Here is a 19040-nt window from a genome sequence, read left to right as displayed (position 1 = left end):
ACGCGCTCCTTGAGTGAATGAATGAATGGATGCCTCTTTGGAGATGTTGGGATACAGAAGTTATCTCCGATTTTAAGGCGCTGATTCTGTGACACGCGACAGCAATGAGCAGCCTTGGGATTTTGTTAACAGAGATTCTCCCAGAGGGGACGAGAAAAGCAACTGATGGAGACATCTGCAAGTGAGGCCATCACTGATATGTCCCACATATGTGCCTGTCTCCCCAGGAACTCCTAAACAGGCTCTTGATAGGGGCTGGCATTGTGGAACAGTGGGTCAGGCCACCACCCGCAACAGCAGCATCCCATAAAGGAAGCATGGGTTTGGTTTTTTTATTTTCATTATTTTTATTTTTTATTTTTTTATTTTTTGACAGGCAGAGTGGACAGTGAGAGAGAGAGACAGAGAGAAAGGTCTTCCTTTTGCTGTTGGTTCACCCTCCAATGGCCGCCATGGCCGGCGCGCTGCAGCTGGCACACCGCGCTGATCCGATGGCAGGAGTCAGGTGCTTCTCCTGGTCTCCCATGGGGTGCAGGGCCCAAGCACTTGGGCCATCCTCCACTGCACTCCCTGGCCACAGCAGAGAGCTGGCCTGGAAGAGGGGCAACCGGGACAGAATCCGGCGCCCCGACCGGGACTAGAACGTGGTGTGCCGGCGCCGCAAGGCGGAGGATTAGCCTAGTGAGCCGCTGCGCTGGCCGGAAGCATGGGTTTGAATCCTGGCTGCTCTTACTCAGATCCATCACCTCCATCTCCCTGGTGATGTGCCTGGGAGAGCAGCAGAAGATGGCTCAAGTGCTTGGGCTTCTGCTACCAAAGTAGGGAACCTAGAAGAAGTGCCAAGCTCTGGGCTTCAACCTGGCCAAGCCCTAGCTGTTGGCCTTTTCAGATAGATGGATGGATGCATGGATGGATGGATGGATAGATAGATAGATAGATAGATAGATAGATAGATAGATAATATTTTTTAAAAGGCTTGGCATCACCGGCCAGTAGGCAGAAAGTAGCTCTGACTGCTCCATCCATGATAACACTGCTAATCATAGTTACTATTTATTAAATGCATTCTTTAATGGTCAGGCCAGCACTGCACCAAGGAGGTCAGAGCCTGTGGGCTATCGTCAGATGACAGGGCTTTGATTCTTGGCTCCACTGAAACCTCACGGGTCTCATCTGTGAAACAGGACTAATACTAATGGTACAAACTTCGAAGTGTTCTTGGTAGGTTAAATGCACTGATTCATCAACCAGCCCTCGTCCTTACATCTCTGTGCCTGTCTGCATCTGGATCAATCGTGCTTCCAACAGGAAGCCTTTCTTGTGTGACCACTCTCTTCCCGGGCCCAAACCCTCCATTAAGCTCTCCGTAGTAGGATTCTGTGCTGAATAAAACTGTACTGGCTGGCTTCAGATGCGTGCTAGCCCCACTGCCCATGAGGCTTCCCCAGTGTTGCAATCCCGGGAACCAGCATGAGCAGACCTGGAGGTGAGACCCAGAGCCAGTCACAGTGACAAGTGCAGCGAGCGGATGAGCCCGCAGAAGCCAGCAAGGCTGGGCTTTGGCGCTTGGGCTCCAGCCGCTGCACAGAAGGAGTGTCAGGCTGGCGCTGCGGCTCACTAGGCTAATCCTCCGCCTTGCAGCGCCGGCACACCGGGTTCTAGTCCCGATCGGGGCGCAGGATTCTGTCCTGGTTGCCCCTCTTCCAGGCCAGCTCTCTGCTGTGGCCAGGGAGTGCAGTGGAGGATGGCCCAAGTGCTTGGGCCCTGTACCCCATGGGAGACCAGGAGAAGCACCTGGCTCCGGGCTTTGGATCAGTGCGGTGCGCCGGCCATTGGAGGGTGAACCAATGGCAAAAGGAAGACCTTTCTCTCTGTCTCTCTGTCTCTCTCTCTCTCTCTGTCCACTCTGCCTGTCAAAAAAAAAAAGGGGGGGGGTGTTAGAGGCAGGGGAGGGGGTCACGTTGTCCTGTGAGATCCCCCATGCTACTTCATTCAATCAGGCGCTCTGTTGCTGGGAATAAGCCGACGGCGTATTAGTTGACCTTGGGTGGAAAATGAACTATTGCTCCCCAATCCATCAAACTAAGGGAAGCATATTCCACATTTCCTGTTTAGAGATGAGACTGCCAGTGAAAAAATGTAATGTGTGTGTTTGTTTCAGGTTACAGAGAAGAAGCAAGGCTCAAGGCAAGCTACCTCTGACATCTCCCCCTTTTCCTTACATCTTACGGTTGAACATCACTCAGAAGATAACATCATTATCTGATGTTTAATTTTTAGAAGAAAATATTTATTTTAAGGGCAGAGAATCAGAGAGAGAAAGAGATAGACTTTATATGCAGGTTCACTCCTCAAAAGCCTACAACAGCTGGGGCTGGGCCAGGCCAAAGTCAAGGGCTCAGAACTGAATCCAGGTCTCCCCTGTGGGTGTCAGGGACCCCAGGTACTAGAACCACCATGGCTGCCTCCCAGCTGCACTGCGGCAGGAAGCTGGAATCAGGAGCAGACCTGGGACTTGAACCCAGGCACTCAGATATAGGGGATTCGGGCATCTCAAGCAGATTCTTAGTTGCTGCGCCCAAGTCCCATTGTTATTTTATTTCTAAGGTAAGAAATCTAGCTGCACATGTCAACTTATAACCACGATCAAAGGAGAAACAAATAGGTGTCTGTTTCCAATAAACTACAAGCTGCCTGAGGTCTACACCATCACTCACAGGTTTCTACGGTGGCCAGCGAATGGACAACACATAGAGGCACCCCGGGAGGCAGTGCGGCTGTCTTGGGCCTTCTGGACGCTCCATCGAAAAGAAAACTGCCACGGAGTTGAGCTAAAATACCTTGTCTTTACAATTCTTATGACATGCCCAAGAGATGCCAACAAAAGCGTTTTGTAAAGAGCAGAGGAGGCTGACCGGCGCCGCGGCTCACTAGGCTAATCCTCCACCTTGCGGCGCCGGCACACCGGGATCTAGTCCCGGTTGGGGTGCCGGATTCTGTCTTGGTTGCCCCTCTTCCAGGCCAGCCCTCTGCTATGGCCAGGGAGTGCAGTAGCGGATGGCCCAAGTACTTGGGCCCTGCACCCCATGGGAGACCAGGATCAGCGCGGTGCGCCAGCCGCGGCGGCCATTGGAGGGTGAACCAACGGCAAAGGAAGACCTTTCTCTCTGTCTCTCTCTCACTGTCCACTCTGCCTGTCAAAAAAAAAAAAAAAAAAAAAAAAAAAAAAGCAGAGGCGGCGATCGGCACGGGGCTTCCTACGTGCATTCCTGCACTTCATCAAGTGCTGTGCAGCAGGACGCAAGCGAGGGCGGATAAATAATCTTGTCTTGTGCAGCCACAGCGGAGATGGGAGAAACAGCGCTGTGGGCTTGAGATCAAACAAAAAAAGCAAACTGGGATGGCCTCTTTCCGGTCCCCCCTCCCCTCCCCTCCCCGCTCAAAGCCTCCTGTTCTCCAAAAGGTTAAGAAAGGTTTTCTGAGACCGGCTGAACCGTCCCGCTCCTGTTCCTTCCGTAGGAAAACTTGTTTATCCTGCCTCTGTTTTTAGACCTCGGAAAAGTGGATGAGCCCACTTCTTCCCCATTAGCCTCAATTCTTCCCCACTCAGCAAATATCAACAGGAAGGGGCCTCCGTCCCTGATAACAGTGGCATCAGGGAGCTGGCGCTGGGCCTTAATAAGCCGGGGGCACTGCGGAGAGGGGAGGCAGAGACGCCACCTCCAGCTCACGTTTGCAGAGTAAAGTGGAAGGATCGGAAGACATTGAGATCTGGGTAAATTTATTCTGACAGGGACCGCGGCACCGTCTCTGACACAACTCGTACCATTCTGAAGATTCATTTTAGAACTGTCAAAGCTTCCAGGCAGAAAATTATCCTCAGTGGCTGAAACCTGGTTAAACAAATTTCACTGTGCGAGGGAAAACAAAGTTACTTTTGGAAGTCTTGTGGGGGACGAAATCTTAGGCAGGAAACCAGAAAATGACAGCGTCAGGCAGATGGAAGAGCCGTCTGCAAAGAAGGGGCCCAGGAATACACAGGGCGGTTCAGCAAGGTACAGGATGGGAGGTGACCCAGCCCCGCCCTACACAACGGCTAAATATGTTCAGACAGGCAGGGACAATCAAAGCCCGCACCGGTGCCAACCAAGTCCATTTGGCTAAAATGTTGGGAGTCTGGCCCAGTGACCAAACCTATGGCAATCTGAGCAACATAACACATAATGGCAATATTGGAAACGATCCGATAAAATAAAGAGCTTCGGCTGGCATTTGGTGCAATGATGAAGACACTGCTTGAGATGCCCAGCGCCCATAGCGGACAGCCTGGACTTGAGTCCCAGCTCCACGGCCACTTCCAGCTTCCTGCTGACTCCCACCCTTGGAAGCAGCAGATGGTGGCTTTGGTACTTGGGCCCTCGCTGCCCATGTGGGAGACCCACACTGAGTTCCCATCTCCTGGCTTCTGCCTGGCCCAGCCCCAGCTGATCTAAACAGCCCCAGCTGTTTGGAGAATGAACCAACAGATGAGAGGTCTCTGTCTGCCTGTTTATCTCCTTCTCTCTGCCTTTCAAACAAATCAAATTAACTAACTAAAAACTACAGAGTCACAATTCTATCCTGACAAAAATACATAATTAATGAATAAATAAGAACAGGTGGTGAGAGACAGGACAGAACTCCCTTAGAGTAGAATAAATATAGAAGGAATTCAAAAAATAAGAAGTCTCCATCATGCAAATGTTACAGTAATAACCGCTGTAGGCTAGTACTACTGATGGACCCTCAAGTTAGCGGGTGAAGTCATGAAAAGGTCTAGCAGGTGTTCATGTCATTAGCAGCAGGTCAAAGTGTCCTCCCACAAGGTATGTATTAATTACACATGGAAAAACAGTGTCTCTGCAGGAGAGAGACCTGGCAGACACAATCTTGATGAAATCACCGAATTTAGCATCACCATCATCGGGGCTCCCTAATCGGAGGCGCCACTCATTTCTGTGATGTGTAAAACACGTGATCTCAATCTAATCAACAGGAAAGTCTCAGAGAAGCCCGAGGTGAGAGACGCTGGTCTAAACTCCTCTCTGGCAACAAGTCTGTGTAAGAGGCAAGGCTGAGGTGCTACCAAATGGAGATGGTGGCACAGGCAGGGCAGGGTTCTGGGATGCAGAACAAAAGGATGTGGAAGTTCAAAAATGGTCTAGCGACTGGTGAAGAGCATTGCACACCTAAGGCTCACCTAGTTTTGATAGCTGTACCACAGGTTAGGTTAGATGCTAACACTACAGCCACGTTTAGAATGTCAGTCTCTGTGTCTCCTTCCCTGAAGCTCTGTGCCATTACTTTTCTCTTGACACATCTCTCCACAGATAATTTAATATCTAGCAAGTGGTGATCACGAAGAGTAGGTATAAGAGTGATTCCTACTTTAGCAAATGAATATTCCAATGAGCATCTGACTTTTTTTTCTTTTTGAAGTTTTCCAGAATTTCAGAGCCTGGGAAAAGATTTGACTCAAAATTTACTTTTACTGACATGACTTCCTTTTTGCAGGCAAAACAAGCAGAATGGTTTGACATACTTGTGTAGGTACTGAAAGATCTGGTACAGAGAGGACATTGAGGGAAGCTAAGGGAAGCTGGGTTGAGTACAAGAACTCTTCAAGTAGTTTATAGAAAAATGTGTGCTATGGAAAATCCATTCAGGCATTTCTAAAAAATTCGGCACCAAAATGAACATCTTTTAATTTCAGTTTTCCATGAACTTTTTGGAAATATCTTCGTACATGGAAACTCTGTGCTGTTTCTGCAACAATTCTGTAAGCCTACAATTATTACAGAACCAAAAGTCAAGTAGAATTGGGTGAATAACAGTCCTTATGTACATATACCACATTTTTCTTTAACCAGTGGACACCCAGGTTGATCCCCTACCTTGGCTATTGTGAATACGGCTCACTGAAATAAACTCGATACTGAAAGACAAATAATACATATTCTCATTTGTATGCAGAAGTTAAAAAACATAATTGATCTGAACTCAGAACAGTGAAAGCCATAGGCTGAAAAGTGGATGGAGTGAGGAGGCTTGAGGGACACAGTCAGAAGTAACAGATTCTAGTGCATTATCCACTGTATGAACAGCTAGGAAAAGGGAGCTGCTAGTCTCTAAATTCAAAAAGTTAAGGAAATGGGAAGGCAGGTTGCCTGGTTGGAGTGGTTAACACTGTGTATATGTGTTGGAACTGCATTGTACCCTATGAATATGACTAAGTATTGAGAATGGTTAAAAGTAATTCAAAGTTCAAGCAGAATCAAGGTGAGCTTGGCTTCACCAGGCAGTCAGCCAAGACAGTGCTCGGCCATTCTTCTGCAGATCGGGGTGGGTAATCCCACACTGTCCTTGAACCTACACCCCAGATGTCGCCCAACCATGGCTATATGTTCACGGCCAGCAGCAGTAATAGCTTCTGACAGGGAAAAGGACTCGAAGGGCAGTTTCCAGAGAAAACACACAGGAGAGAATTTGGGGAAGTCATGATCGCGTTTAGGGAGCAACATCTGTAAGGGTGACAGGGAGAAGAGGTGGCTGAACTTGGGGGTAACAGCCAGCCTGCTTGATCATTGGGATTAAAAGAAAAGAAAGGAAAAGTCAGTCTACTACTCAGTCTTGGAGTATTATCCATTATCCACTGAGTGGCATCCCTCAATGTCCTCTCTGTACCAGATCTTTCAGTACCTACACAAGTATGTCAAACCATTCTGCTTGTTTTGTCTGCAAAAAGGAAGTCATGTCAGTAAAAGTAAATTTTGAGTCAAATATTTTCCCAGGCTCTGAAATTCTGGAAAACTCAAAAAGAAAAAAAAATCAGATGCTCATTGGAATATTCATTTGCTAAAGTAGGAATCACTTTTTTTTTTTTTTTTTTTTTTTTTTGACAGGCAGAGTAGACAGTGAGAGAGAGACAGAGAGAAAGGTCTTCCTTTTGCCGTTGGTTCACCCTCCAATGGCTGCTGCAGCCTGCGTGCTGTGGCCGGCGCACCGCGCTGATCTGAAGGCAGGAGCCAGGTGCTTCTCCTGATCTCCCATGGGGTGCAGGGCCCAAGGACTTGGGCATCCTCCACTGCACTCCCTGGCCACAGCAGAGAGCTGGCCTGGAAGAGGGGCAACCGGGACAGAATCCGGCGCCCCGACCGGGACTAGAACCCGGTGTGCTGGCACCGCAAGGCAGAGGATTAGCCTAGTGAGCCACAGCGCCGGAGGAATCACTCTTATACCTACTCTTCGTGATCACCTCTTGCTAGATATTAAATTATCTGTGGAGAGATGTGTTAAGAGAAAAGTAATGGCACAGAGCTTCAGGGAAGGAGACACAGAGACTGACATTCTAAGCGTGGCTTTTGATTTCAGAAACTTTGGCCATTTGGCGTAATTGTAGTTAGTTCTGGAATGGCTGAATTCCTCTGCAACCCCTGGAACCATGCTGTAGCAAAGCAGGGTGACCACTGCACCATGACGGTGGCCCGTACGTACCCCCCACCGCATTGCAGCGGGACGTCATTTCCCAGAGCACCAGCGCCATGGAGTAGACATCAGTCTGCTTGAAGGACTCCACGTTCTCCAGATTCATCCTGGATTCCAGGACTTCCGGCGCCATGTATCTTGCAGTCCCCACCTACAGCAAAGACAGACATTGAGGCCATGTATCGGCAGCTGCATCTTCAGAACTGACACTCGGCCCTGTACATGCAGGTGATCTTTACAGAAATCACCATGCTGTTTCGAATCATGAGACCTACCCAAAGAGCATACAACACACATGGTTATTTTTAAATATAGACATTCTCTCCTTGAAAGCTCCTTAAAGCTATAAACAAAGCATGCCAAAATAAGGAAGTGCCAACCCTCAGAGCTGCCTTATCTAGCCTGTGATATATGTCATCACATTATTCGGTAACATCCTTGCCGATAACCTGGAAGACAACTGCGATATTTTAGATGTTTATTTTTACTTTTCCAAATTAAATATTTTTTTTTCCTTCTGGAAACTCCAAGACATAAATGTTGGTAACTGTCACCAGTTTTGATCAGTTAAGGACTGCATACTAATCTTTGCCTCACAGCACCTACCAGCATGCCAAAGATGCAGTATTATTTCATGAAATCTCTACTAAATTAAAGTGTATGAAAGTATTCCCACAGTAAAAAAAAAAAAAATCTGGGTCATCGTATAGTTTGGAGAGGTGTGCCATGTAGTTTTCAGTCTATGGGCTGCCTCATCACCACAGGTGACAATAAACAAATACAGAATGCAGAGGAAAATGGAAAAAAATATGTCTAGGTAACCGATCATTGAAACGTTTGACACTCATGGACAATTTAACAATAAAGCCCCATCTTTCCAGGGCTCTCAGGAAGGTTAAGCGAGTTGATCTGATCTCTCCGAAGAACGTTTCCTATTGGCATGTATTAGAAGACATTTTTCTTTTCACTAGGTCATTGCATGAGTCATAACCCTGGCACATGAATCCATCCATGTCTGAACATGTTTACCCCAACACTGCATGTGCTGCCATGGACACAGAGGCTGAGTGAGGAGTACCTTCTGCCACCTGGCTCCAGGAGATAGCAGTGTCCTCGCTGGGCGCCCCCGTGTGAACACACACAGGGCCCAGCAGAGCAGCAGAAGTCTTGGAAATGCATAAACCTTCCAATAGCTCGTTAGTCACTCATCTCTAAGAGTGCCTCAAAAGTGGGGTTGTTCACTCACTCAGCTGTCACTGCTGAAGGCACTGTGCTAGACGTCTTAGGAGACCACGTGGACCCAGACTTGGGCTTCAGAGAGACGGTCTTCAACAATGGTGAAAAGGGACACCAATGTATCAGTTGATAGAGTAAAAAGGACCCAATACAACCCTAAGAGAAAGTGCTAACAGTACCTGAACCAAAAAAACAACAACAACAACAACAACAAAAAACACAGCCATTTGCAAATGGAAAAGAACCAAAGATGGGCTCAAGGAGAAGAATGATCTGGGTTGGGAATGACTGAAAACAGGAGGAGCAATGTTGTCCATCAGCAAAGACAGGCAGGCAGGAGATTGTGTAGACAATGTCCAGACAAGAGGCGTGAGATACGGATCAAGGGGAAGAATGAGGCGGGCACCAGCTCTAACTCACCTGCCCACTGTTAGCCAGGTCATCCACAGACAGCGTAGGGTCCAGGCGCAGGGACAGCCCAAAGTCACACAGGCAGCAGGTCAGGTCGTTCTTCACCAGGATGTTGGAGCTCTTGAGGTCTCTATGCACGATGGGCATCTTGGGCCTCCCACAGGGGGTGTGGTCGCTGTGGAGGTGGGCAATGCCCCGGGCCAGGGAGCTGCCCAGCTTGCGCAGGTCCTCCCAGCTGATGACGTGGCGTGTGAGATACTCCTGCAGGTTGCCCTTGGCATGGAAGGCGGTGATCAGCCAGTACTGCTTCCCGAGCTCAGTCTTGCGCTCCTCGGCCGTCAGGAACTGCAGGATGTTCTCGTGCTTCAGGTTGATGTCCGAGAAGATGTCTTTCTCCGTCTTCCAAGAGGCGTACTCCTCGTAGGGGAAGATCTTGACGGCCACGGTCTCGAACTGCTCGGATGTGTTCTGCCTCAGCTTGGCCTTGTAGACCTCGGCGAATCGACCTTTGCCCACCAGGGTGTCCAGCTCGATGGGCAGCAGCTCCGTGTTGTGGTTGATGTTGTTGGCGCACGTGGAGCTGATGTCGGAGCGGTCGTCTTCCAGAATGATGGCGCAGTGCTCGCTGAACTCCATGAGCTTCCGCGGCTTGCTGGTCTCCCAGGAGGGACTCAGCTTCTGCTGCCGGTGAACGCGGTAGCAGTAGAAGGTGACGATGACGGCGATGGCAATTCCCAGCGGTGGCAGGAGGCTGACGCCGGTCACTTGAAATATGACTAGCAGCAGATCCGGACTGCTGGTGGTGTATTCTGATAGGAAACAAGACCAGGGAGAGAAGGAGTTGGCTTCGGTTAGGGACCTGGTGTCACGCACTGTCAGGAGCGAGTCCATGCCTCAAGCACGTACGGATCTTGGCAGGTGCATAGTCCCCGTGGATACTGCAGCCTGTGCTAGTATACACTTGTCTAGTTTTCCTTGCCTCTGGCCATCTATTCAGGTCGCCTACTCTTTCTCTAAACTTCAGCTTATATGTCACTCTCCTAAGGGAAGCCAGGGGAAACTTGGAAAAACATCAGATTTTACACATCCTCACATCACCCCATGCAGCAATAACAATACAGAATTTCCTAGGTACTAACTGATTATGACTTACAACCAGGACTCCGTTTTCTGGCTCTGTGTCTATCTTTCTCTCCACTGCCCACCCCAGCAGCCTGGGAACTGCTCACTTGCAGGCACTGGTCTTTCTGATTACTCTGTTCAGCACAGAGCAGCTCCTCAGTACTGCTGATAAAGGATTTACCGAGCAGCAGATAACTAAGCTCAAGGCATTGCAGGGGTACTGGTAACACAGGAAGAATGACACAGCTCCTGCCTGCAGAAAGCATGCATACACAGTATCTTAAAAGCAGAGACCGGGGTGAGCATTGTGGAGTAACTGGTTAAGCCACTGCCTGCAACAACAGCACCCCCTATAGGCACCAGTTCAAGTCCTGGCTGCCCCACTTCTCATCCAGCTCCCTGTTAATATGCCTGGGAAAGAAGTGGAACATGGTTCAAGTGCTTGGGCTCCTGCACCTACGTGGTAGACTTAGATAAAGCTCCTGGCTCCTGGCTTCAGCTTGGCCCAGCCCAGGGTGTTGTGGCCACATGGGGAGTGAAACAACAAATGGAAGATCTCTCTCTCTCTCGACTTGCAAATAAATAAATAGAACTATATAATTCCGGGCCAGCATTGCGGCATAGGGGGTAAAGCCACCACCAAATGAGCACCGGTTCCAGCCCCAGCTGCTCCAATTCCAATCCAGCTCCCTGCTAATGTGCCTGGGGAAAGCAGTAGAAGTCCTTGGGCCCCTGCACCCATGTGGGAGACCTGGAAGAAGCTCCTGGCTCCTGGCTTCGACTTGGCACAGACTTGGTCGTTGCAGCCATTTGGTGAGTGAACCAGTGGATGGAAGATCTGCCCCTGCCTCTGTAACTCTGCTTTTCAACACATAAAATAAATTTTTCCAACAAAGAAAAAGAAAGAGACTTCCACAGTTCTGCCACAGTCTGCTCTTTTCCAAGCTCCTGTTTGGAAGCCTGCTCTGCTCTGGTCAGGGTATCCTGAAATATCAGCACTGGGGTCATGTACCGTGTGGAGAGGACACTGGAAAGGGTGGCTTTGGAAGTAGGCTACCTTATTTCCAACCAGTATTCCACTTTCCAATGCGTATGCAATCTGTATATTCATACAAAAAGAATATTTAGTAGCAACAATGGGAATATTGCTACAGAAGTGAGAAAAGTTAAACATAGCATGCAGGGATTGTCTGACTCAGACACTCACGTGTTCTGTGAGCTGATGCAGAAAAGTCTCTATTGTTTTAAAGATTTATTAATTTATTTGTCTATCAGAGTTACAGAGAGAGAGGGAGAGAGAAAGAGAGAGAGGTCTTCCATCTGCTGACTCATTCCCCAAATGGAAGCAATGGCCAGAGCCAGGAGCCAGGAGCTTCTTCTAGGTCTCCCACATGGGTGCAGGGACTCAAGCACTTGGGCCATCCTCCGATGCTTTCCAAGGCTATTAACAGAGAGCTGGATTGGAAGTGGAACAGCTGGGAGACAAATGCACCCATTTGGGATGCTGGTGCCGCAGGTGGAGGTTTAACCTGCTATGCCATAGTGTTTAACATCAGCTATCTGACTGTAGTGTCTTGGTCATTACACTTTGGTTCATGTGCTAGCTTTGATCGGCTTGGGTTAAACAAATTTCCTCTTTGGAAGAAACATTCAGTGGACAAGAGACAGTGAAAAGCAGTTGCACTTCGATGAGAGCTTTGCTGGGCTGTTTCCACTGAGAAAGAATGCCAGACTTCTATTACTTTATGTGTCAACCCTCTGTCCTTGATGGTAGTCATTAAAAGCAGGCTTCCAGCTGGCGCTGTGGCTCACTAGGCTAATCCTCCGCTTGCAGCGCCAGCACACCGGGTTCTAGTCCCGGTCGGGGCGCCGGATTCTGTCCCGGTTGCCCCTCTTCCAGGCCAGCTCTCTGCTGTGGCCAGGGAGTGCAGTGGAGGATGGCCCAAGTGCTTGGGCCCTGCACCCCATGGGAGACCAGGAGAAGTACCTGGCTCCTGCCATTGGATCAGCGCAGTGTGGCAGCCATTGGAGGGTAAACCAACGGCAAAGGAAGACCTTTCTCTCTGTCTCTCTCTCTCACTGTCCACTCTGCCTGTCAAAATAAATAAATAAATAAATAAAATTTAAAAAAATTTAAAAAAAAGCAGGCTTCCTACTCAGAAGCCAGATTCATGCGTTAAACGTATCTCTGAGTGTCTACCACGGACATGGCACTGCCCTCAAAGAGTACCCAGGAGAGGGGTTGGGACATGTGTACAAATGGTTAGCATTACAAGGATCCTTCAGACAGTACATGCCAAATGGAATGAAAAGATGAGTTTGGGGTCAGCATAGTGACATAGTGGGTTAAATCACCTCTTGTATTTGCTAGCATCCTTTATTGGAGCACCGGTTCAAGTCTCAGCTGCTCTGCTTAGGATCCAACTTCTTCCCAATGCACATGGGAAGAGAGTGGAGGACAGCCCAAGTGCTTGGGTCCTGAACTCCCATGTCAGAGACCTGGATGGAGTTCCTGGATCCTGGCTTCAGTCTGTCCCAGCCCTGGATTTTTTTTTAAAGGTTTATTTATTTATTTGAAAGTCAGAGTTATAGAGTGAGAAGGAGAGGCAGAGAGAGAGAGAGAGAGAGAGAGAGAGATCTTCCATCCGCTGGTTCACTCCCTCAATGGCCGCAATGCCAATCCAAAGCCAGGAGCCAGGAGCTTATTCCGGGTCTCCCATGTGGGTTTATGGGCCCAAGGACTTGGGCCATCTTCCGCCACTTTCCCAGGCCATGGCAGAGAGCTGGATTGGAAGAGGAGCAGCTGGGACTTGAACTGGCACCCATATGGGAGGCTGGCACTGCAGGCCGGGGCTTTAATCCACTGTGCCACAGCGCCAGCCCCAGCAGCCCTGGATTTTGAAATCAACTCACTGGGAAGTAAACCAGCAGATGGAAGAGCCTCTCTCTCCCACTCTCTATTTTTGTCTCTCCCTCTTTAAATAAATAAATAAATTCTTCCTTTCAAATAATTTTTAAAGATTAAATTTATTCTGGTGCAAAACAATTGAGGTCAATGCATTTTTTTCATAATAAGCATTTTCATTAACTTTTTGGATATTCCTGATATGCATGCATTTTCAATTTTCTGACCAAAATAAGCTTACCTTTTAATCCCACTTTCCATGAACTTTTGGACATCTCCTTATATGTGGAAATCTGGGGTGGGAGCTAACGGTGTGAAGCAGTCTATGATGGTGGAGTGTGGACAAGCTTAGCAGAACACAGAAGGCACGGGACAAGGGCTGCCTTTTTGGTGGTCTCTGAGGAGGGCAAAGTCAATGATGGGTGAAGGAGTTTATGTTAAGGAGAAAGAATATTGGATCTACCTGAGGGGAACAATTCTCCCAGCATTGCTCTGTCCTGGGGAACAGACAGGAAAGGTTGGGTAGGTGGCACGGAAACAGATTCAAGTCAGAGACAGGATTGGGATTATTCAGTTGGCAACTTCCACCTTCAGTGGGTATTGGAGCCAAAAGGAAAGGGAGTGAGAATGTTGTCCCAGAGGAGTAGGGATTATCATCATCTTCCAAAGGGGCCTTGTCAGCCACGTGGGTTTGACACCACCGTAACAAGCACAGTGAGAAAGACAGCTAGCACCTCTCCCTGTGGAATGTCCAAGAGGATTTACCACCTGTGCTTAGGGCAAGTCTAAGTGGAAATGTTGATTTCCACGGACTACATATTCTGGATGAAAATCTGAAGTCCCAAGTCTACTTGATGCCACCGAGACTTGAGAAGTAATCACAAAACATCTAAACCTTAGCAACCAAGGGACAAACATTATCGTTATGGAAATGATTCATTAATATTTTTAAAAACAATAGGAAAAGGGGTAGAATTGGGTGAGTAACTCTTGAAAGCACAAAATCTTACACTGTGAGGCTTAGATTAGAATAAGACAGGCAGGTCTGGAGGCAGAAGTGTCCGTGGGACAAGGCAATCCCAGAAGGGGGCATTTTTGCCTACTTGTTAGGATGCCAGTTGGAGTGCCTGTTAGAACTTACTAGGCCACAGGAGGCCTGATCCAGCCCATCATGCCACTGGGTGTGGACAGAGAACTAGAGGTGAGTGGAATGTTTACTGCTGGGGAAAGCCCCCGCACCTGGGACATTCCAAACTAAGACAATGCCCGGTAAACTCCACCAAGGCACCTTTTGCATGTCGCCCACCCACTTTATCTGCACCTCCCCCACCAAGCAGCTTAGGAAGGGACTCTGCCTGCTGCTCACACAGAGCTAAGTTTGGCTTCAAACCTCCTGCCCTCTGTCTGGGCAGGCTCAGCTCCCCCTCTCTTTATCCATCCCTACTCTGTCCCCTCTAAAATTAAGTCTTTTCTACTTTAACTGCCTCCTCGCCTTCTTCCAACCCTCAAATCCTACAACTTAGCAGTGACCTCATCCGACACCAGGGTCCTTGGGTTCCAGCCCTCGTTCTGCTCCCGATTCTGGCTTCTGGCTAATGTGCGTCCTGGGAAGCAGCAGATGGTGGCTCAAGTACTTGGGTCCCTGCCACCCACTTGGAGCACTACTTGAAGTTCATGGTCTCCAACTTCAGCCCTGCAGACTCCCCAATGTTTTGGTCATCTGGGAAGGGAACCAATACACGGGGACTTTCTCTGCCTCTCAAATGAATAAAACTCAATAGATAAAATTAAAAACAAAATCAAACACAAAAGAAAAAAGAACGCTCTTGTGGAGACACATGGACTGTCCCCAGTGTGCAGCAAAGAGTGAACTTGGAAGGCAAAAAGGGCACAGACAAAATACTGCCCAGAGGCAACAGCTGATCCCAGTGTTTCCTCCATGGAGCTCCACCTCTATTCTTCATAGAATGGGTTTGCTTGTTTAATTTGGTTCAATTTTCCACGTCTGTAACTACATTAAATGCCTTGCAATTATCAATCATTTGTTTATCTGATTTTCTCTGGTGACAAAGTAAGCGCTATACAGTGAGTGGCCGGGACTACTTGGATCATAGTGACGCACCCTGCATCTGATGCAGGAAGCAGTACCTGGTGGTAATCAGCACATTTTTATTGTAGAAGTTTAATGAAGGTTATGGTTGTGGAATTCTATTACTCTCATTTCTTAGATTCTAGAGTAAGGTGTGGCAAATTACAGCCCATGGCTGTGTACAGCCCTGTGCTCTAAGAATTTTTTTTTTTTAATTTGAAGCATTGTTTAAAAACCCAAAGAGGTTCATGAAATAAAGATCCATATCTGGCCCAGAAAACCCAGGGTATTTGCTCTCTGGCCTTGGAGAGAAAACTCTTGCACACCTCAGTCCTACAGTTATTATTTTAATAACTTGGAATACAGTATAAGAATCTGGACAGACTTCACTTCTTTGTTCCAATGTGAATAATCTCTCACATATGAGGAAATGAAATTAGAAAATTTTAAACATTAACAGCATACTTACTTAGCTGTGTCTCCAACTCCTTAAAACAGCCAAATGAACTGTTCATTTATCACTGGTATATTTATTTTATAATTCCTGGCCATATATGAGTATCTTCCTGGCTCATTTCTATTCCTTTCAGACTAAGGCAAACACAACAACAGAAATGCCCTGATGTTCAGGTGTGGTACTGACTGGAGAAAATTCTAGAAATCTCTGGTTCAATGTCAGAAACCTAATTTTACTTTCCCTTCAAATTTCTGGTGATTTCTTTTTGAAAGCCTACATGTAACAACTCTTGGTGCCTGTGTGCTTGGGGAGGGTGGGGGGAGATTATTGAATAGCATCTGTCAATCTCAGAACTTCAAAGAGGAGTAAAAACCCCTAACAAAAGCAGCCCTGCCTGGAAGGAAGCTTGCGGATGTGGTTTTATATAAACAGGAGCCACCCACACCCTCTCGCAGTATTAACCCTTGGGGCTGCTACTAGGAAAACCACCAGTGGGAGGTGCAGGGCCAAGTGTGCATCTCCATTACTTAGACACCCACAGGAAATGCTTCTCCATTACTTAGAGATCAACAGGAAGTACTTCTTTACTTAGAAACCAGAAGTACTTCTTTTAGCATCCCCCAGAACAATTAGTGTGTACCTGGCTTGCACAGTTTTCGTATTTTATTGGCAACAAATAATCCCGCTAAGGTAGAAACTGCTATGGCTTAAATCCTGTTTTATAGGTAAAAAAGCTAAAGATCAGACAGTTTAAGTAACTGCCCAAGACCAGCTCTGCAATAGCAAAGCTGACAGGTGGGGAGAGCTTTGACTGGACAGAGCTCCTCAACCCAGGACCAGGGTCTCTAAACTTCACATTGGTGACAGCCAAGTAACATTGACTTTACCTAAGCTTCCAACTTGATAAGCTGGTTTGCCTTACTGGGAGCTGGCCTGAGTGTGTACTAAGGGATATCAGTGATTCTTGGATAATGCATCTGATGGGTACTCTGAGTGTGTGGACAATTCCTCTGGGTTCTTAACTGAGACCTACCATTGAGAAGTGTCCCTGCAAATATGGGTCTATTCCTGTCTTGGAAGAAACCACCTTCCATGAGCAAGAGTTCAACAACCTTTTCTTAGAGCCTATCCCAGGACCTGGCACACAGTGGGGCTCAAGACACAATTGAGGCCGGCGCCGCGGCTCACTAGGCTAATCCTCCGCCTGCGGCGCCGGCACACCGGGTTCTAGTCCTGGTTGGGGCGCCGCATTCTGTCCCGGTTGCCCCTCTTCCAGGCCAGCTCTCTGCTGTGGCCAGGGAGTGCAGTGGAGGATGGCCCAAGTGCTTGGGCCCTGCACCCCATGGGAGACCAGGAGAAGCACCTGGCTCCTGCCATCGGATCAGCGCGGTGCGCCGGCCGCGGCAGCCATTGGAGGGTGAACCAACGGCAAAGGAAGACCTTTCTCTCTCTCTCTCTCTCTCACTGTCCACTCTGCCTGTCAAAAAAAATAAATAAATAAAATAAAATAAAATAAAATAAAATAAAATAAAATAAAAAAAAGACACAACTGATATCCTTGCAAACTTCCAGGAATAGTTTCTTGCTATGTAACATCAAACTAGATATAATTCTGGATGGAATTTCTCCAAGGTTCATATCAAAAATCAACAAAAACCCTGACACTCAAGGGAGCCAGTGCTGTGATGCAGCAGGCTAGGCCACTGCTCTGACTCCACACACCCCATACTGAAGTGCTGGATCCAGTCCTGGCTACTCTAACCCAGCTCCCAGTTATTGCACTGAGGAAAGCAGAAGAGGAGGGTCCAAGTGCCTGGGCCCCTGCCATCCATGTGGAGGACCCAGATGGAGTTCCAGTCTCCTGGCTTCAGCTTGGCCCAATTCTGGCTATCCCAGCCAAGGGGGAGTGAACCAGCAGGTCAAAGATATTCTCTCTCTCTCCCTCTCTCTTTCTCTCTCTTTCTGTAACTGTGCCTTTCAAATGCATACATAAACAAGCATACATCTTTCTAAAAAATGAGGCTGTAAACTATGATAGCCAACTTGGATCCTGGGTTCATGAATAGAATTCAGTGCTTCTAAATTTTGCTCAAAAATTATATTTCTTTCTTTTCTTTAAACTTTAAAATGTAACATGTCCTAGAATTAGTTGTTCCTATGACTTGGTCACCAAGACAAACTACAGCTGTCTAATAGATGTCTTGGCATTATTTATATTCATCCATGAAACATTTCATGTCTTTTTATAGCTCTGTTGCTAGATTTTGTTATTAAAAGAATTATTATACAAACACACAAACATACAAAGTACTGTATCATGAATTCAGTTTTAAAAATATTTGCTCATTGTATGTCAATATAATTGGTTTTCTTTGAACTGTGTGTTCAATTTCATGCATTTAAAAACATCACTGACTCTGAGTAGGGGCCACAGAATTCATCAGACTTTAAGAAGCCCACGGGATGCCCACAAACTTCAAGAAGTTCATGGAAAAGGCAAATTATGAAAAGCCATGGATGGAGTTCAACATTTTCTGTACCAGAATAAACATCTTTTAATCGCATCTTCCATGAACTTTCTGATGCCCCCTCATCCAAAAACTTAAGCACCGTTGGCCGACCACAGGCTTTCTGAGAACAGAGGCCTTGAGACTGGCAGCTTTCTCTGGGAAGGCACTGACCGGTGTCAATGGCAGATCTGCCCGTTTTATGTGCCACAAGGCACACGGCAGTTGTGGAACTCTGTCAGAGCTTTCGTTCAGTGTGACACAATCCCGGCCATGCAGAACTGTCTTAGATCATTAATACAGAGGTTGTATTGGGCTACACACCAAATGATTTCATAAACATCATTTCACTCTATTTTCCCATCCATGCTGTGAGTCATGTTCTGTTATCACCTCCATTTTACAACGGGGGATTTTGACCCTCCTTTGCTTTGACAACACTCCTGTTTACTTAGTAAGTAAGCACTCTTGCTAAGTAAAGTCTCCCCAGTAGGTGCTAAATAAGTGAATGTTGTCCTCTTAGTGTTGTAATTAACGTAAGGCCCTGAGGCAGGAAGATCTGTCTTCCCTTCAGCCTCTCTCTCTCTGGCACCATTTCCTTCTCTGGATCTTGGCCAGCTGCCTATACATTCTGCTGCTTCGGCAGAGCACACCAGCACGTGAACATCTCCGTGGTGAGAGCTCGGAGTCTTCACCGAACTCTCCTGGCTATTATGGGATGTTCACCGGCTCAGCAATGCACCGAGGTGGGCGGAACACTTCCCACCATGTTCCTTTCTATTGGTAGGA

General features: G+C 47.6%; 1 protein-coding gene across 2 annotated transcripts in view; it reads right to left on the bottom strand.

Moving 5' to 3' along the window:
• The window catches only part of TGFBR2 (transforming growth factor beta receptor 2), an 87703-nt gene that overhangs the window by 10963 nt on the left and 57700 nt on the right, over positions 1-19040 (bottom strand). For both annotated transcript variants that reach the window (XM_070071692.2, NM_001177748.1), the window contains 2 exon segments: positions 9181-9980; positions 7534-7675 (listed from right to left, as the gene is read on the bottom strand). In XM_070071692.2, coding sequence (XP_069927793.1) covers positions 7534-7675; positions 9181-9980 — 942 coding nt within the window.

This window comes from Oryctolagus cuniculus, chromosome 4 (assembly GCF_051225735.1).
Source record: "Oryctolagus cuniculus isolate XC-2025 breed Fujian yellow rabbit chromosome 4, ASM5122573v1, whole genome shotgun sequence".
Lineage (NCBI taxonomy): Eukaryota > Metazoa > Chordata > Mammalia > Lagomorpha > Leporidae > Oryctolagus > Oryctolagus cuniculus.
The sequence above is the reverse complement of the archived record's forward strand: the minus strand, read 5'-3'. Positions and strand labels throughout refer to the sequence as shown.